Below are 21,446 nucleotides of genomic sequence, written 5' to 3' on the forward strand. Positions count from 1 at the left end.
GATATCTACATGCAAAGGAATGAAGCTGAACCCTTACCTTACATCATATACAAAAATTAACTCAAAATGGGTTAAAAACTAAAACATAAGACCTAAAACTGCAAGACTCAAGAAAAAAATCATAGAGGAGGATCTTCATGACACTGAATTTGGGAATGGTTTCTTAGATATGATACCAAAAGCACAGGCAAAAAGAAAAAAATATATAAAACAGACTTCATCAAAATTAAAACTTTTGTGTATCAAAGGATACTATCAACAAAGTGAAAAGGAAACCCACAAAATAGGAGAAAATATTTGCAAATTATGTATCTGATACAGAGTTCATATACAGAATATATTTTTAAAACTCTACATTCAGCAACAGGCTGGATGAAGCACAAGCTGGAAACAAGACTGCTGGGAGAAATATCAAAGACCTCAGATACGCAGATGACACCACCAAAAGCGAAGAGGAACTGAAGAGCCTCTTGATGAAGGTGAAAGAGGAGAGTGAAAAAGTTGGCTTAAAACTCAACATTCTGAAAACTAAGATCATGGCATCTGGCCCATCACTTCATGGGAAATAGATGGGGAAACAGTGGAAACAGTGAAAGACTTTATTTTCATGGGCTCCAAAATCACTGCAGATGGTGCCTGCACCTATGAAATGAAAAGATGCTCACTCCTTGGAAGAAAAGTTATAACCAACCTAGGCAGCATATTAAAAAGCAGAGACATTACTTTGCAGACAAAGGTCCACCTAGTCAAGGCTATAGTTTTTCCAGTGGTCATGTATGAATGTGAGAGTCGGACCATAAATAAAGGGGAGCACCAAAGAACTGATGCTTTTGAACTGTGGTGTTGGAGAAGACTCTTGAGAGCCCCTTGGACAGCAAGGAGATCCAACCAATCCATCCTAAAGGAAATCAGTCCTGAATATTCTTTGGAAGGACTGATGCTGAAGCTCAAACTCCAATACTTTGGCTGCCTGGTGTGAAAAGCTGACTCATTGGAAAAGACCCTGATGCTGGGAAAGATTGAAGATGGGAGGAGAAGGGGACAACAGAGGATGAGATAGTTGGATGGCATCACTGACTCAATGGACATGAATTTGAACAAACTTTGGGAGATAGTGAAGGACAGGGAAGCCTGACATACTGCAGTTCATGGGGTCACAAAGAGTCAGACACGACTTAGCGACTGAACAACAATAATCATAATGGCAGGGTACATCTTCTTTAATTCTTAACAGAAATTGAATCTAAGTATCTCCCATAAAGCAATGACAATGATTATTTACTACCTAACCATGTACAAGGTCATCCCATGCCACTCTACTCTTACCTGGGGTGAAATATACCTCAACATATTTTAACAAATACAAAAAACAGTATTTTATTAAATTGGCTTTCTCCTATAAAGAAATAAAAACATCACATCAGGTCAGTTCAGTCACTCAGTCGTATCCAACTTTGCACCGCATGGAGCGCAGCACACCAGGCTTCCCTGTCCATCACCAATCCCAGAGTTTACTCAAACTCATGTCCATTGAGTTGGTGATGCCATCCAACCATCTCATCCTCTGTCTTCCCCTTCTCCTCCCACCTTCAATCTTTCCCAGCATCAGGGTCTTTTCAAAGAATTAGTTCTTCACATCAGGTTGTCAAAGTATTGGAGTCTGAGCTTCAGCATCAGTCCCTCCAATGAATATTCAGGACTGATTTCCTTTAGGATGGACTGGCTGGATCTCCTTGCTGTCCAAGGGACTCTCAAGAATCTTCTCCAACACCACAGTTCAGTTCAAAAGCATCAGTTCTTCGGTGTTCAGCTTTCTTTATAGTCCAACTCTCACATTTATATATGACTACTGGAAAAACCATAGCTTTGACTAGATGGAATTTTGTTGGCAAAGAAATGTCCCTGCTTTTTAATATGCTGCCTAGGTTGGCTATAACTTTTCTTCCAAGGAGCAAGCGTCTTTCAGTTTCATGGCTGTAGTCACCATCTGCAGCCACCACCTGCAGTGATTTTGGAGCCCAAAAAGTAAAGTCTGTCACTGTTTCCACTGTTTCCCCATCTATTTCCCATGAAGTGATGAGACCAGATGCCATGATCTTAGTTTTCTGAATGTTGAGCTTTAAGCTAACTTTTGTACTCTCTTTCACTTTCATCAAGAGGCTCTTTAGTTCTTCGCTTTCTGCCATAAGGGTGGTGCCATCTGCATATCTGAGGTTATTGATATTCCTCCCGGCAATCTTGATTCCAGCTTGTGCTTCATCCAGCCCAGCGTTTCTCATGATGTACTCTGCATATAAGTTAAATAAGCAGGGTGACAATATACATACAGCCTCGACGTACTCCTTTCCCGATTTGGAACAAATCTGTTGTTCCACATCCAGTTCTAACTGTTGTTTCTTGACCTACATACAGATTTCTCAGGAGGCAGGTCAGGTGGTCTGGTATTCCCATCTCAAAGAATTTTCCACTGTCTGTTGTGATCCACACAGTCAAAGGCTTTGACATACTCAATATGGCAGAAGTAGATGTTTTTCTGGAACTCTCTTGCTTTTTCGATGTTGGCAATTTGATATCTGGTTTCTCTGCCTTTTCTAAATCCAGCTTGAACATCTGGAAGTTCATGGTTCAGGTGCTGTCAAAGCCTGGCTTGGAGAATTTTGAGCATTACTTTGCTAGCGTGTGAGATGAGTCCAATTGTGCGGTAGTTTGAACATTCTTTGGCATTGCCTTTCTTAGGGATTGGAATGAAAACTGAACTTTTCCAGTCCTGTGGCCACTGCTGAGTTTTAAAATCTGATTAAGTGGTATTCATTTCAAAGTATCATATAGTGACTCAAAAAATAAGTGTTCAATTAACTAAATCATCAATTCAAATAACTATCAGTACGATAATTTATCTTAGAGGAATATAAGAATGGAGGTGGAATTTTTTAATGTCCCAATTATTCTAATGGGTGTCCCAAGTGGCACTAGCAAGGGAGAGGTAAGAGACGCGGGCTCCACCCCTGGGTCAGGAAGATTCCCTGGAGGAGGGCATGGCAACCCACTGTAGTATTCTTGCCTGGAGAATCCCAACTACAGAAAAGCCTGGCAAGTTACGGTCCAGAGGGTCACAGAGTCAGACACGGCTGAAGCAACTTAGCATGCATGCACACAATAATTCTAATTTTAGACAGAGTTGAGAATTATTGAGCCAAATAAACTAGTCACAGATCCTGTCTTTTAAAGTTTATATTGTAATATACATATATATTTTTGCCCCTCAGGTTTTGGGTACACAGATATTAATAAAATATACCTCTCAGTGCACAGAGGACATTTTAACATATCTTTTAACTACATTATGACAGATACACGCTTAAGGGGCTATGCTGACACAGAAGAGATACATCCAAACTAATAATAAAAGGGGAGTTGGTAGACAGAAAGGTATTAAAATAAGACTTCTGGAGAAAGTAATAAATGGCTAAGTAGGAATTAACCAAAAGAAAGGATGATGGGAGAAAAATCCAGGCACAAAGCCGAGGGGATAGAAAAACCAAAGAGAGGCAGGAAACAACAAAGTCAGCACAGCTAATTGCTCACAGTGTGTTGTTCCCAATAAAGCAGTAGGTATGAAATGAAGGAAGAGTCAGAAAGAAACCAGCAGAAAGCAACATGGAGGTCCTTGTACGCCACACTAAGAGTGCTGACCTAATCAAAGGAGACTGCCAGGTATTTCCCAGCATAGACAGGTTTACTCAGAATCAGCAGAGGTTTGGGGTGTGCAACCATGGCAAGCTATGTGCAAGTCCCCTCGAGGGAAGAAAGCTTATAGAAAGAAGGAAGTGGGGAAAGTTACAGTAAACGAAGATCCCACGGCTTTTCATTGGTTAAGTTGTTGTCAGGACACAAGAGGGGTCCGTCTAGCTGGGCTCTGCCATTGTCACTGGCTGTGAAGAGTGCCCCCTGCAGGTCTCCCAACTGTATTTAATTGAGGTTTTTATTAATTTTTTTTCCACAAGGAGTTTAAATTTTATCCTGTAGCTTGATGGGCAGGCAGTAACATGGCAAGCAGGCTGCATACTGGGTAAATCTATGGTAGCCAAGAGGAGCAGAGATCATAGCTAATGTAAATGAGTTCTTACCATGTGCTAGGAAGTATGCTGCTGAGCACTTCACACTGATTTTCTCACATAATCTTCCCACCATTACAATTCTATGGTAGATACGATTATCTTTACTTACAAATGAGGATACAGTAACTTGCCCAACTCACATAGTTACTAAGGGATATAAAAGGAATCCAAAATATTTCTCATCTCTGAATCTTTTAACCTGTAGGATGGGTGGATTGGGAAGAGTGGAAGAAGAACCCACAGAGACCATAAGGCTAGTAATTAGTTAGAAACTATATTATCCCAAGTGAGAGACAATTAGGGCAATAGATGGAGAAGAGGGAACAGAGTCCAGAAATACTTGATTTTAAAGGATGTCAAAAATCATACGATTCAGTCTTTAAAAGGAATGAAATTCCTATATATGCTACATCATGAATGAACCTTAAAAATGTGCTAAGTAAAATAAACCTGTCACAAAAGCACAAATATTGTATGATACCATTAACAAGGTACCTAGAGTAATCAAATTCATAGAAACAGAAAGTAGAATAGAAGTTACCAGTAGCTGAATGGAAGGGGTAATGGGAAGTTATTTTCTAATGGGTACAGAATTTCATTTGGGGGATGATTAGAAAGTTCAAGAGATGCACAGTAGTGATGGTTGCACAACAATGGAACACACTTAATGCCACTGAACTGTACACCTAAAAAATGGTTAAAATGGTAAATCTTATGTTATACAGTGGACGCTTGAACAATATAGGTTTGAAATGTGCAGGTCCATTATACATGGATCTTTTCCAATAAATATCTACTACAAGATTTGTGATTGGCTGAACCCATGGATACAGAGGGCTTCCCTTGTGGCTCAGCTGGTAAAGAAACTGCCTGCAATGAGGGAGATCTGGGTTGGATCCCTGGGTTCGGAAGATCCCCTGGAGAAGGGAAAGGCTACCCACTCCAGTAGAGTCAGACATAACTGAGCGACTTTCACTTTCATGGATACAGAGGACTGACTATAAACTTATACGTAGATTTTTCACTGCAGAGAGCTCAGGGTCCCTAACCCCTGTGCTGTTTAAAAGTCCACTGTATGAAAAGAGAACAGACTCTATATGATTTCAATACTTTCAGTTCAGTTCAGTCACTCGGTCATGTCCCAACTCTGTGACCCCATGGAATGCAGCACGCCAGGCTTCCCTGTCCATCACCAACTCCCAGAGCTTACTCAAACTCATGTCCATCGAGTCGGAGACTGAAGCTCAAGAGAATAACAGGATTGGAAATGCAGTTATTAATAAGAAGATCATAGTTAAAACCATGATATTGCATGAGACTGCCCATGGAAAACATGAACTAAGAAATGAGCTGAGGATAGAACCTTTAGAAAACAGGAAGGGCAGATAAAGAAGAGTCATGAAGGAGATAAGAGGAAGCAGTCAGAAAGGTAGATATTTAAAAGGAAAGGTAGCAGAAATAATATTTGGGAGAGGGACAAGGAAGATGGTGGGGAGAGAAGCAAGAGATGAAAACGAGCTGGAGAAGATACACTATCATACCCATTTCTCTCCTACTTTTGGGAGTTACAATGAAAACCCGAGTTCCTCATTTTCTATAGCATTATAAGATTAGAAAACAAAATTCCTCCACTGAGGAAAAACTTAACATAGTAATATACCACAATATGCACCTTAAAATAGGAGCACGTCAAAAACTGTCAGGAATATATTTTATGCAACAGTAATGATGTTAAACCTACATAAAAACTTAAGATCTTGGCAGTCTACACAGGAAAAGCAGGCTAATTGTACACAAAGGGCTAACTGTAACTTTTTTTCAGCAATAAGAATTTCTGAAAAGCTACTTATAGTTATTTATAAATTTTGAAAATTATACTAGTATAAATTTTACCAGATTACTATTTTAAGATATCCAATGGAAAAAATTTTTAAATGTTATAAATTAAATTCCTTTCAATGTCTGTGTTTTAAATACAGATATATTTTAAAATCAACCAACAAGATGTATGAACCATTATGCAATATGTCACATGCCCATAAAGCATAACAGCACTAATCTAAATCTTATTATGGTGACAGAAGCTATTAAAAACTCCATATACATCTCTGATAACTCTAAAAATCATGAGGCTGGTTTTATGCCCAGTTTACAGACAATCACTGAATTTTAAAGAGCAACATTACATAGTTTGCTTTTAAGAGGCAAACCTGGAATTTGAACCTGTTGTGGCTTTAAGCTTAAGCTCTTAACCACTACCCTCTAAACAATTCTTGCTTAATCCTCCTTAACTAATCTACTTCTCCATATCAGAACAAAGTACAAGATGACATCTAATAAGTGACAGTAGAATAAGTCCTTGAATCATCACTCCAGAAATCTTCAAAGTTCAGAGTCCAGCAGGAAAATGCCTCTAAAATTATAAGTGATGAAAACACTTATAGTCATTTTCTCTCAAAACCAACTGTTTCATAATTAGGAATTTATCCTTTTCTCAAATTTTATATGGTTTGTGAAAATATGATAAAAAATGCTCAAAAAGTATTTTATTTACCCTTAACGTGTGTACTTAGTCACTCAGATATGTCTGACTCTTTGCAACCCTATGGACTGTAGCCCACCAGATTCCTTTGTCCATGGGGATTCTCCAGGCAAGAATACTGGAGTGGGTTGCCATTCCCTCGTCCAGGGGATCTTCCCGACCCAGGGATCGAACCCTGGTCTCCCGCATTGCGGGTGAATTCTTTACCATCGGAGTCACTAGAGAGCCCTTAACACATTATGCCAAACTAAACTAAAAACACGTGCTAAAAGATTTTGAACAGGCTTCATCAAACATCTGAAATACTCTAATAATAAGTCAAATGGCTTCTGATAAACATGTTCTTTGTTCGTTATCCTTCATGGTACCCTATAGTATACCTTGGGCTTCCCGGACTCAATAAAGAATCCGACTGCAATGCAGGAGACCTGGGTTTGATCCCTAGGTTGGGAAGATCCCCTGGAGAAGGGAAAGGCTATCCTCTCCAACATTCTTGCCTGGAGAATTCCATGGACAAAGGAGTCTGGCAGGCTACATACAGTCCATGGGGTCGCAAAGAGTCAGACAGAAAGAGTGACTTTCTCTTTCACAGTAAACCTTATCCTATACCCTTCCCTTCTATCTAAAAGTATTAAGGTTGCACTTAACTACTACATTGCTACAGATGTGTACAGCAGTTCTAAAGGACTACTAAATCATTAGTCAGAGACACAAGTTTTCAATTATTTGTCATTTGTCACTAAATTGTATAAGTGGAGTTAGCTGTAAGACATTTTACATTTGTAAAAAGATAACACAAGATTTTTTTAATTTTACCACGCAAAATTCTCCATAAATCTTTTTGCAATCACTATGAATTCCTTGGAAATTAGTAACATGAACCTATTTTTAACATGGAAAGTTAATTAGGAGCCATTTTTTAGTGGTTTGAATTCCCAAAGAAATTAGTATTTTAGCAGAGAAACAAAATATCTACTAGAAAGATACTTCCTCATGCAGAGAAAACTTTCATATGGAAATTTAGGAAAATTCTGTAGAACAGAGTGACTAAGCACAAAGGTAGAACAAGAAATAAGACTTTGGATCTCTTTTGAACATTTAATGAATTACCTCAAAATACTCATTTAGTTACTAGGATGCACTTCTGAATCTTAAATTTTATCTGCACACAAAAACAATCCTCACAATGTAAGGGAAACATAAAACAGATTAAAAAGTGAAAGTTGCTCAGTCGTGTCCAGCTCTTTGTGACCCCATGGACTATACAGTCCATGGGATTCTCCGGGTCAGAATACTGGAGTGGGTAGCCATTCTCTTCTCCAGGGGACCTTCCCAAACCAGGGATCGAACCCAGATCTCCCACATTGCAGGCGGATTCTTTACCACCTGAGCCAGCAGGGAAGCTTAAAACAAAGGCATTTTCTTCAAAAAAATATTCTAATTCATTCATCAAAACTGACAGTTTAGAAATGCTGAGCATTAATACTTTTAAAAACTGACAGGTGTATTTAAATAAAATAAAGAAACAATCTTTTAAATGAAAAAGCAAATCATACTTTTGAGTAATGTTACAGTTCACAAAAAAAAAAAAAAAAAAAAAAAAAAGCCACTCAGGACACCTAATCACTGGCTACTGTTTATCTCTTAATACCAGTAAGTTAAACACAGAACTACCTTCTCCGAGACAGGTAGGCTGCTGGGCTCCTCTGTATTTCCTGGCTGCTTTACAGAACCACATCCACACATCCTGTTTTTGAGAACACGAGGCTGAGCCTCAGGCACGTGCTGGCGCGGAGCTCCCTGAGGGCCAGTGGAAAGGGGCCCATGCAGACGTTGAGTCATGCGAGCTGAAACACGGCGCACTGGCTCCACAGTGGGATCTGCTGGCGAGGCCTGTGGAGTAAACACAACACCTGGAAAGCTGAAGTACTGAGAGCTCACCAGCTGATTCAGTACAGCTTCAGATATGACTTTACGCTCATTTCCAGGAGCTACAAGAATATCACTGGTAGGGTTTTCTAAATGTTTCCTATCCGCTGTCTCAGAAGGAAGAACTATAGGTTGCTGGAGCAGAGTTTCCATTCTCAGTGATTTTTCAGTAGTTGCTTGAAGAGAACATGGGTTTAATTGTGGAATGCTGGTCTGTATTATTGACGGCTGCCCAAGTAGCTGAAATACTTGCTGAACTGGATGCTGAAGAACACTTGCTCTTTCAGAAGTCTGTGTCACCATAAATGGTACACTGACTTTATAAAGATGAGCTTAAAAAGGAGAAAACAAAACTGTAAGTATAACAGAATCCTAATGTCCTTTAAAAAACAATCTCATGCACAGGAGGCCAGGAGGAAATATATCAACAGGTTAATAGTGGTTATTTCTAGTTTTTTTTTTTTCCAAATTTTTTTGTGTGTCTTCTACCATAATAATGTATTACTCTTATTTTGAAAAATTAAATATATCTTGCTTTAACTCTAGCCTTTTCCCACTATTGCCTATATGGCACATTTTGAAACATACACAGGCCACCAATATTTATTCCATGAGCCTTTCCCACTGTGTAATAAATTGCAATGTTAATAACCTAAATTGGGATTTTTAAGAAACCTAGTCATGAAGAATGTATACTTTAGATATAAGATACTGAAAAACCATAAGACAAAGCTATCCAAAAAGGGTTTAATAATTTCAAAAGTTAACAAATTTTCCCCTTCTTCCCTTAAAATAATACTAAAAGGAAGAAAGAAATTTACTCTTTGAGCACTGAATCAGCTGCTTTGCTTAAACTCTGTAATGACCAAAAAAAAAAAAAAAAGGTATGATTCTCTTTCAAATAAAGAAACCGTTCTCTGAAAAGCAGACACAAGTTAAACCTCCAAATTTTTCAAATATTCCGATACAACCTCCAATAAGAAAGGAGGTAAAGGCTGATAAATCTAATCTTTAGTTTTTCTTGAGTAGACCTAGCTGGGACATGTGTATAAAAATTCAGGGAACTGACTTAAACTAGAGAAAACCTACACAAAGCATCTTATACAATGTTGGGAAAGAGAACTAGAAGTGAAATGTGGGGACAAGCTTAGTGCCTCTCTTAATAGAGAGGCCTAGTGTTTTTTGTGGTAGATTGCTTTCATAACAACTACAATTTATTATTACTTTTAAGTAAGTTTTATCAAAAGTTCCTATAACTTCAATGACTTGTGGTATAGTTAACTTAAAATCATGGCAGTTAATATCCAGAAGTCAGTACCAACGCTAGAAACAAAATATTCTTAAGACTATACTCTTACCAGATGCAGTCTGTTGTGTCACACCCACCGGTACATGAATAGGATAACCAGGAAAAGCAAAGCTTGCACTGAAGTTTGAGGTGCCCTAGATATGAAAATTTTATATTAGAAAGCTAGAAAGAGGCTTTACTTGAAACTTTTTTCCTGATCTCATACAGGATACAAAAAAATCTGATTAAGGTCAACAGGACAATAGCAACCCAATATTAGGGCTGAGTTCTCTTGAGTAAAACAGCTTTTTAATATTTGATGTAGATCATCTCATTAAAAATAAAAGGAATTTCGTCCTATGGCTATTAGCAATGAAGTCAGTAAGTCTTCATAAATAACATAAACACTGACTCATAAAATCTGCCCACAACATAGCTTTAAAATGGGCACTGATCCTCAAGATGTCAAATATAAGAACCACAGTTGTTTATAGGAGTCCTCTAGTCTGATCACTAATGTTATTTTAAAGCAGATAAAAGTGTATCATTTTTATTTTGGAATAATCAAACCTTAGGGTTTTAAAATTTTTTAAAAATTAAATGAAAATATAAAGAAACATGTTTGCCTATCTGACATGCAAAAATTTTAAAGGCTGATTAATATTACCCAATGTTGCTAAGAATATGATAAAAATCATATTCTCTAACACCACTGCTTATATGAGCATATATGGTACAATCCTTCTGGAGGGCAATTTTATAGTATATATCAAAACTAAAAACATTCATTATCTTTGACCCAGAAATTCTATTTCCAGAAATTGATCCCAATTACCTGATTATCACAAACACATCAAAACATTATCTACAAGTATCACCAATGTAATGCTATATTAGAAAAATACTAACAATAATTTAAATACCCATAAACAAAAGACTGGTTAATTAAATTGTGATACATCCACTAAGTCTAATCAACATTTACCTGGCATTGAAAAGGGTCATCTATATTACTAAATTTAGAAAAAGAAATTACAGAAATAGTCCAGAGAATGATCCTACTTTTACTATGAAAATTAATATAACTTTCTTTAATGAATAAGTCTAAATGGATATATGTCATACAGTTAAAACAGCTAACTTTGGGATATAATTCTGTAGGGCCTTATGACTTTTTACTTTATAAATCTGATTTTACTCTTCGTGTGTGTGTGTTAGCTGCTCCGGTCAGGTCCAACTCTTTGCAACCCTATGGCCTGTAGCCCACCAATCTCCTCTGTCCGTCGAATTCTCCAGGCAAGAATACTGGAGTGGGTAGCCATTCCTTTCTCTAGGGGGTACTCCCGACCTAAGGAACGAACCTGGGTCTCCTGCACTATAGGCAGATTCTTCACCATTTGAGCCACCAGGGAAGCCCATCATTAATGAGGAGAACTTATCTACAAGAATTTCAAAGACAGAAATAGTTCATTGGTTTCCTATCAAAAGCAGCAACATTCTTTCTAAAAATTATGGTAAAGACTATGATTTTTGTTTTTAAAGAAGAAAAATAAATGGTCCACTAAGTGACTCAGCTATAAAGCACTTGCCTGCCAATACAGGAGATGCGGGTTCTATACCTGGGGGGGTAGATCCCCTGGAGAAGGAAATGGCAACCCACTCCGGCATTCTTGCCTGGAGAATCCCAAGGACAGAGAAGCCTGGAGAGCTACAGTCCAACAAGTCACAACATAGTCAAACACAACTTAGGGACTAAACAACAACAAAAATCTTGTACCCTAGAAAGGTAACTCATGGGCTGAAAGAAAATGAAGAACAGTTCAGTTCAGTCACTCAGTTGTGTTCAACTCTTTGCAGCCCCATGAACCACAGCACGTCAGGCCTCCCTGTTCATCACCAACTCCCGGAGTTTACTCAAACTCATGTCCATCAAGTGAGTGATGCCATCCAACCATCTCACCCTCTGTCATCCCCTTCTCCTCCTGCCCTTAATCTTTCCCAGCATCAGGGTCTTTTCAAATGAGTCAGCTCTTCGCATCAGGTGGCCAAAGTATTGGAGTTTGAGTTTCAGCATCAGTCCTGCCAATGAACACCCAGGACTGATCTCCTTTAGGATGGACTGGTTGGATCTCCTTGCAGTTCAAGGGACTCTCAAGAGTCTTCTCCAACACCACAGTTCAAAAGCTGCAATTCTTCGCCACTCAGCTTTCTTTATAGTTCAACTCTCACATCCATACATGACCACTGGAAAAACCATAGCCTTGACGAGATGGACCTTTGTTGGCAAAGTAATGTCTCTGCTTTTTAATATGCTATCTAGATTGGTCATAACTTTCCTTCCAAAAGTAAGTGTCTTAATTTCATGGCTGCAGTCACCATATGCAGTGATTCTGGAGCCCAGAAAAATAAAGTCAGCCACTGTTTCCACTGTTTCTCCATCTATTTGCCATGAAGTGATGGGACCAGATGCCATGATCTCAGTTTTCTGAATGTTGAGTTTTAAGCCAACTTTTTCACTCTCCTCTTTCACTTTCATCAAGAGGCTCTTTAGGTCTTCTTCACTTTCTGCCATAAGGGTGGTGTCATCTGTATATCTGAGGTTATTGATATTTCTCCCAGCAATCTTGATTACAGCTTGTGCTTCCTTCAGACCAGCATTTCTCATGATGTACTCTGCATATAAGTTAAATAAGCAGGGTGACAATATACACCCTTGACGTACTCCTTTTCCTATTTGGAACCAGTCTGTCGTTCCATGTCCAGTTCTAACTGTTGCTTCCTGATCTGCATACAGGTTTCTCAAGAGGCAGGTCAGGTGGACTGGTATTCCCATCTCTTTCAGAATTTCCCACAGTTTATTGTGAACTACACAGTCGAAGGCTTTGGTGCAGTCAATAAAGCAGAAGAAGATGTTTCTCTGGAACACTTCTGCTTTCTCAGTGATCCAGCAGATGTTGGCAATTTGATCTCTGCCTTTGCTAAAACCAGCTTTAACGTCTGGAAGTTCATGGTTCGTGTATTGCTGAAGCCTGGCTTGGAGAATTTTGAGCATTACTTTGTGAGCGTGTGAGATGAGTCCAATTGTGCGGCAGTTTGAGCATTCTTTGGGATTGTCTTTCTTAGGGATTGGAATGAAAACTGACCTTTTCCAGTCCTGTGGCCACTGCTGAGTTTTCCGAATTTGCTGGCATATTGAGTGCAGCACTTTCATAGCGTCAGCTTTCAGGATTTGAAATAGCTCAACTGTGAATCATATATCATCTTTTGTTGCTGTTTAGTTGCTAAGTCGTGTCCAATTCTGAGACCCCATGGACTGTAGCCCACTAGGCTCCACTGTCTATGGGATTCTCCAGGCAAGAATACCAGAATGAGTTGCCACTTCCTTCCCCAGGGGATGTCCCTGATCCAGGGACGGAATCTGCATTTCTTGCACTGGCAGGTGGATTTTTTTACCACTAAGCCACCAGGGAAACCTTAAAAAAGAGAGAGAGAAATAGTTCTATTTTTCCCCACCTGAAAACTAGTCAATTTTCTATATCTAAGTTTTAAATTTTTTCTGCCCCCATATCCTAGGGGGAAAACCTACCTCTATTATAAAAGGTAAAAAATAACCAAAATATTCCACTTAAATAAAAGGAAGAACAATGATGTGCCTCAACGCTAGGAGGGGAAAAAGTCAGAAAATACAGCATATCAAAATCATCTACTTAGGAACCACTAAGTATAAAACATTATACAGTGTATTAAAACTCCATACAACGTAACTTTAGAAATTTCCTATTCTTGTAGGTACAGTCTTGGCAGATGCTAACAGCTGCTCTGGAAAATGTGAAAAACTGGTAAGAAAATATTACATCTGAAACTCCTGAATTTTTCCAACACCTATGTTATAGAAGCTATTTTTGTCTTCCCATCCCTTACAACATCCTTCCTCATTCAACTAAAGTTTTACAAATTACATCTCTGCCCAGCCTTCGGCCACCATTCACTAAAACTGGGGCATCTCTTTTAAAAATATATCTTAAATAAGCTACATACCAATTCTGCTGCGGCAAAACTGGGGAGAGTTCTACCAGCAGGAATAACTAACGATGCTGTATAGAAAACAAAATAAACATTATATAGTCATTAGATTTTACCAATTTAATAAAACTGCCCTAAGTATACCTTATTTTTTTAATGCTTTCCATCACTAACATTTCAACCATGATAAATTCTATACTTTCTGATTCCAAGTGAGGTAAAAATAGTTAATCATATCTTTACCCAACAATTTCAGATAAAGACTTTACAACTATTTTAAGTACCAAAAGAAAATCCCATTGCAATCAAGTATACTGTACTATAGAAATCCATAAGAAAACAGCTAGATTGTCTTTAGGAAGTCAGTGTACCTCCATCACAACTTTTCATAGAGGAAAAAAGTAATTTTATGGCATGTTTCCAAGCAACTATACTTTGAGCAAAAAAAAACGAAAATGTAAACTACCATAAACCATTCTAAGTTTTAATAGGTTCAAAAGAAATTTCAATTCATTTATTTCATGAAAATTTATTTATAGTACTTTAATCAAGTAATTATGCAGACACAGATGCACAGTTTTAAGAGTAAATCTAAAAGAACACGTCTCCTGAAGTCTCTGCAGGACTTCAGGTAAACTGCGAAGAAAAATATGACAATAAATTCTTAAGAGAACACCAACTCAACCTGCATTAAACGTATCATTTCAGTTATCTTTATTTGCACCAATTTCCTATGCTAACTGTTCCTTTGGTTATTATACATCTAAAAGGTTGGCCAAATGGTTTTAAATACAATTGTTTAAAAATAAGTCTAAAAAAATCACTACAATATTGTAAAGTAATTAGCCTCCAACTAATAAAAATAAAAGGGAAAAAAAAAATTTTTAAGTCTAAAAAAGAATAAAATAATGTCATTTGCAGCAATATGAAAACCTAGAGATTGTCATAGTAAGTGAAGTCAGACAGAAAAAAACAAATATATAATATCATTTATATGTGGAATCAAAAAAAAAATGGTACAAATGAACTTATTTACAAAATAGAGTTACAGATGGGGAAAACAAACTTACAGTTACTAGCGTGGGAAAAGGTGGGAGAGGGATAAATTGGGTGATTGGGAATAACATACACATATTACTATGTATAAAATAGGTAATTAATAAGGAGCCACTGTATAGCACAGGAAACGTCCCAAATCTCTGTAATGACTTATCTGGGAAAAGTGAAAGTGAAGTCGCTCAGTCGTGTCTGACTCTTAGTGACCCCATGGACTGCAGCCCACCAGGCTCCTCCGTCCAAGGGATTTTCCAGGCAAGAGTACTGGAGTGGGTTGCCATTGCCTTCTCCACTATATGGGAAAAGCATCTAAAAAAGAGTGGATATATGTATATTCATAACTGATTCACTCTGTTGTACAGCAGAAACTAACACATTTTCAATCTACTATGCTTCAATAAAATTTATTTAAACATCAGTCTAAAGAACAAAAGTTACTAGAAGGGTCTTAGTTGACCAATATAACCTTAAACCTTACCTCAAGGTTCATTTTATCTACTTGAATCTGACTGTTAGAAGACCATGTCTTTTCTTTAAAGAAATAAAAAACATTTTTGCATGTTCAATCAGCATGTTGTCTTAAACACAATATTTTTATGGTATTTTTTTTCACATACTGTGTTAAGGAAGACTTTCCCAAAGATCCATTTCTGACACTAGAGTGGCTCCATCACATACAACAAACAGCTCAGAAGAGCAAATTTTTTTTAACTAACCATTCTTGTCACATTAAGACAACAGAAGTGAAGCTACAGAGATTGATAGTTAATGAGGTACAAAATTATTTTTATCCTCTGCCATCTATGGCTTTGCTTATTAACAGGCATTCTTTTAGAAAGGCTAAATTAGAAAGAATTGGAGTGGCAGGAACACAATGGTATTAGTCTTAATTAGCTGAAGTGAGCAAAGCTTAGGCTGGTACAGCTTAAGTCATAGCCTGAGAGGAAACAAAAATCTGTTAACATACTGTCTGCAGCAATTAAAAGAATTTCTTGAAGAAAAATAGCAACAATTCTCCCCTTTTAAATACTCTGAAATAAATCCCAAAGGATAATTCTCTCTACTCTCATAAATCAGAGCTATAAGAGAGATTTAAGAGTTTCTTTACAGTGATCAAAAGAACTGAACTAACAAAATTTTATAGTAAAGTTTCACGCAGTTCCTACTTAATTTTGATATTAAATTCACAAGTTAAATTCACCATTCATACACATTCACAAATAATATGTGCCTGACATGTACTTTTTAAAATACTCAAGACAGTTTTGATAACCAATTAAGTTTTAACTGAATACATGTTTTTACTTGAGCTGGAAGAGTCAAAATTTTGGTGATTGTGCATACTCAAGAAATAGCAAATTTCACAAACAATAAGCTTTAGAATATAGAAGGAATTAAATCTGTCAAATATAATTTAATGAAATTTATAAAAAGATAGCATAATATATATTATATATTTATATAATACAGCATAACAACATTCACAGTTATAAGTGTATTTTTCCCTACACACCAAAAAGTCTTTAATACATTAAGGCACCTTAACAAACTTGGTTCCATTTTGAACCATTCCAAATTTTAATATCCAAATCACATTATTCAAGAGGTGCAAAAACTGGTAAATTTCTTCTTTGTGACTACTCTTTAGCACATGGCTGTCTCCTGATGACCAAACTGAATATTCCAATTCAAAATCATCTCAAGAAACCACAGCAATGATTAAATTTTCAACAGATCCAAGTTCAAGAACAACTGGACATAACAGTTTGTACCTGAAGTTTAAGAGTTTTAATGCTCAAAGCTGAAAGCCAACAAATCTCTCAATGTTCCTGGTTCTTCCTTATCTTTTCCCCACAGTGACTGATGGTTGCATCAAAAAGACTATGTGACATGAAGACCAAAAATCAGATGGTGATTGGAACTGCCCTAGGAATACGGCAATCATAGGCAGACTGACAACACACCCCAGTGTGCTCACGACAGTCCTAGTTTACACCTATTATTCTGAGGTTATTATCAACAGAATCCCACTTCTCTCTCAAAAGCGAATTATAAATAAAAGACCCAGAATAGCCAATATGATATTCAAGGAGAAAAAATTGAACTATTAATACTGCCAAACTTCAAGACTTACTGTAAAGCTACAGTAATCAAGACTGTAATATGGCAAAACAAAATAGACAAATAGACCAATGGGACAGAACAAAGAGCCCAGAAAGACCCTCCATAAATATAATCAATTGACCTTTGACAAAAGGAGCATAAGCAATACGATGGAGCAAAGACAGTCTCTTCAACAAAAAGTGCTGAAACTGAACATCTAATGCAAAAAAAAAAAAAAGAAAGGAACCTAGATACAGACCCTACACCCTTCACAAAGATTAACTCAAAATAGATCATAGACCTAAATGTAAAATGCAAAACCATAAAACTCCTAGAAAATAACAGGAGAAAATCTAGATGACTTGAATATAGCAATGAATTTTTTTATACAACACCAAAAGCACAATCCATGAAAGAAATGACTGATAATTTGGACTTCATTAAAATTAAAAACTGTTTTGTGAAAGACAAGTCAGGAGAATGAGAAGACGAGCTACAGTCTGGGAAAAGATATTTGCAAAAGACATACCTGATAAGAGACTTATCAAAAATACACAAAGAACTCTTAAAAGTTAACAACAAAATAATCAAATTAAAAAACAGATCAAACACCTAAATAAACACTTCACCAAAGAAGATATACAGATGGCAGGCATAACACCAATATCCTGACAAATATGCAGCGCAACAAATAGTTATTCATTGCTGGGGAATGTAAAACGGTTCAGCCACTTTGGAAAAGTTTGGCACTTTCTTACCAAACGACATATACTCTTATCATATGATCCAGCAATCACATTCTTTGGTATTTATACCCAAAGGAGTTAAAAACTAACTTTTACACAAAAACATGTACACTAATTTTTACAGAAGTTTTATTCATAATTGCCAAATGCAGAGACCAATATGTCATTGTTCAGGAGGTGAATGGATGCAATTACTGCAGTACTTCCAGACAATAGAATGTTATTTAGTGCTGAAACAAAAGGAGTTATCAAGCCATGAAAAGACATGGAAGGATCTTAAAATCATATTACTAACTGAAAGAAGCCAACCTGAAAAGGTTATATATTATAGTATAGTATTCCAACTACAAGACAACCTGGAAAAGCCAAAACTATAGAGATATTAGCAGTAAAATAATGGTTTTATTTTTTTATTTTATATTTTTTTTTATTTTTATATCAGTGGTTGCCAATGACTGGTGTGAAGAGGAACTGATGAAGAGGAGCAAAGAAGGTATTTGGGGCCATGGAAATACTCTGTATGAAACTATTACAATGGATTCAAATCATTATGCACCTGCCCAATCCCACAGAATGTACAACACCAAAAATGACCATGTAAACTGTGACTTTACATATCAATGCAGGTTCATAAATTATAACAAATACACCACTCTCCTAAGGGGTGTTGATAACTAAAGAGGCTATGCTTGAGTAGGGAGCAAGCAGTACATGGGAAATATCTCTCAAATCTGCTGTGAATCTAAAGATGCTCTTTAAAATTAATCTTTTTTTTTTAAAAAGACTATAAATGATATATAAGATTAGAATGGTGGTTGTTTAGTCACTAAGTCATGTCTGACTTTTGTGACCCCATGGACTATAGCCCGCCAGCCTCCTCTGTCCATGGGGATCCTCCAGGCAAGAATACTGGAGTGGGTTCCCATGCCCTCCTCCAGGGGATCTTCCCAACCCAGAAATAGAACCCAGGTCTTCCGCAGTGCAGCCAGCTCCTTCACCATCTGAGCCACCAGGCTATCAGGGCAATCTATGCCTTTTTCATTTCTCACTGAGCATCTGGGGCAGGGTATTGCTGACATCTGCTCTACGGCACAAAGCCGCAATGGTTAAAACTGAAGGCGCTGTCACGTGAATTAAGCCTGTAAGCACCAAACCCTCTAGTGCTCACTGTATTTATTCCCCATTGCTATTTACTCACAACTAAAAAAATAAATAAAATAAAACCAGCAACAACAAAACTGTCTCACTTAAGAAGTTCCTTAATGTAACTACAAATAATTAGTTTTACTAAATGTCAACCCTCAAGTATACTTCCTTTTAATATTCTGTATGAGGAAACTGGAAGAACATATAAAGCATTTCTGTAGCATACAGAAGTACGAGGAAGTACAATGAGATGCAATGGTAGTATTGTTTAAGTTGGGAGCTGACATAGCTAATTTCTTTTTCTTAAGAAACACTAGTTTTACTTGAAAGAAAAACTGATAGCAACCATGGTTCTTCAAAGTTGGGTATATGGCAGTTTTCTGAAAATGAACTAAGTGTGCCCATCACCTCAAAGAAAAACAAACTGACAGTGTTTGTTTAGGAATGATAAAATTCAAGTTTTCAAGCAAAAATTAGAATTTTGGAAACTATATCCACAACAGTGAGTTTCATTGCTTTCCAATACTTATAACACTTTTCTGATGAGGTGTGGGGGATGATAATGACTTTTTATCCTATATCATGAACAATGTGTCAAATATTTAACTCAGTGAACCAACATTTTCCAAGTCATCAACATATATTACAAAATTACACACAGGTTAGAGTGTCATTCAAAGTGCAAGATACACCAGGGAACTTTAACAAAAAGTCCACTGATACTAATTCTACTTTGCACCTAACCTCTCAGAAGCTACCACTTGTTGAGTTTTAGCTTAGTACCAAATTACCTGAAAAAGCTATTAAAATACTCCTGCTTTTTCACTTATCTAACCGTGGAATATTAGATTTTCTTCTTGTATGTTTTCCTAAAACTACATGTCACAACAGATTAAATTTAGAAATAGATATGAGAAGCCAGTTGTCTTGATTTAAGCCAGACATTAACAAGAATTGCAGAAAAGTGAAACAATACCAATCTTCTCACTAAATACTTTTTGTTCTAGAAAAGTTATTTTTAACAAATATATATTAACATACAATCACTTTTTAAATTAATAAATCAACATTTTAGAAATGTCTCAGCTTTAATTTCTAATATGATAGATATCTATAACCCAAAAGAAAGTAATTTGAGGTTCTCGATTTTAAAGTGTAAAGCGGTCCTGAGACGTCCCCCCCACAAAAAAAAGAAAAAAAAAGCTGACAATTGAAGATACAGCAAATTATTACAAAAACGGGTAATACAGTCAATGAAAACACAATAGGGCAAACAAATTTTAAACGGACAAAGGCAAATGATTTACTCCATTGTAGATTTAATTAGAACTTGTTATCAAGAGATGAAAAGGTTGTAGAAGTTTAGGTCATCTTAATCAGGCTTTTAAAAGCATACAATGAGAAGACATAAAAAGCACTTCCAATTTTATGAGGTTATTTACTAGGTACTAGAGTAACCTAGAAATGAAGATGGAAGGCAATAAGGCCTATAGTGCAGTTTTACAGGATACACGTGCTTCCTCTTCACTTCATTATGAATGATGCAGAAAAGAATAAGAAAAACTATCTTGTTTAAATGCAATTATTTCCATTATTCTAACCTCTAAGAAAGAAATTAGAATGAAGTGTTGAGTGAAAGTCAGCTAGATATATTAGTTGCAAGACTATTTTGTGATTTAAATCATTGGTAATATTACCATCTTGCGGCAAAATCTAGTATTGCAATTTTGAATGACAGAAAGTGGAAGTGTTCTGGCTATTCTTTTTTCAAGAACTACGCTTTTGATAAAATTCAATCAAGTATTTTACTCCTCCACAGTGATCACACTTCAAGCCACTCATAAGGAAAAAAAACTTTAAAGTTCCTTAATGATGAAAAAAAGAGTAAAAGAATGCCATTTAAACGCAGAAATAAAAGAAATGCCCTAATAAAACAGTAAAGTTAAAAATGAAAGATTAGCCAAAAACCCAAAATTTGATGGAAAATGTTTCAGCGTGTCAACTAAGTAATTAAAACTGCCATGGCGAATTCTTAAAGTGCAATATTCTACATCTTAAGCACAGCATTAGATAAAAGCTGTGTTTGGTAACTCAACCCTCTTTGTTGGTTTCATCTCTATAAGTTACGACTGCTGCCACACTTAAACTCTCTCATCTTATTATAGAGGCGGTACAAGCCTCCTTGCTACTGTTCCTTTACGTTGGCTCACATGATTTTCATGTGAATTTTCCCAAGTACACCATGAACGATCCACGTTGTATTGACAATTTAATCTACCCTTGCAGACATTAATCTACTGAATTCCAGCTAAATCCAATAAAATCTACTTTTGTGTGTGTGTGTGTGTGTCTCGGCATGTCTGTATCTAGGTATGTCTGCTGGTGTGTGCCTCTGCATCTGTCGGTGTCTCTGCCTGCATCTCTGTGTATCAACAAGCAGATGTATACACATACACATATCAGGACCTCATAATGATGGTAAGAATCAGGGGAGA

The 21,446-nt window shown here is 36.8% G+C and overlaps 1 protein-coding gene across 3 annotated transcripts in view; it reads right to left on the reverse strand.

The window, feature by feature from the left end:
- Nucleotides 1–21,446, reverse strand: part of GTF2A1L (general transcription factor IIA subunit 1 like) — a 58,230-nt gene that overhangs the window by 16,160 nt on the left and 20,624 nt on the right. For all 3 annotated transcript variants that reach the window (XM_065929307.1, XM_065929308.1, XM_065929306.1), the window contains 3 exons: nt 13,916–13,971; nt 9,948–10,032; nt 8,335–8,921 (listed from right to left, as the gene is read on the reverse strand). In XM_065929307.1, the coding sequence (XP_065785379.1) occupies nt 8,335–8,921; nt 9,948–10,032; nt 13,916–13,971 (728 nt within the window). The remainder of the gene's footprint in view (nt 1–8,334; nt 8,922–9,947; nt 10,033–13,915; nt 13,972–21,446) is intronic.

This window comes from Muntiacus reevesi, chromosome 3 (assembly GCF_963930625.1).
Source record: "Muntiacus reevesi chromosome 3, mMunRee1.1, whole genome shotgun sequence".
NCBI lineage: Eukaryota > Metazoa > Chordata > Mammalia > Artiodactyla > Cervidae > Muntiacus > Muntiacus reevesi.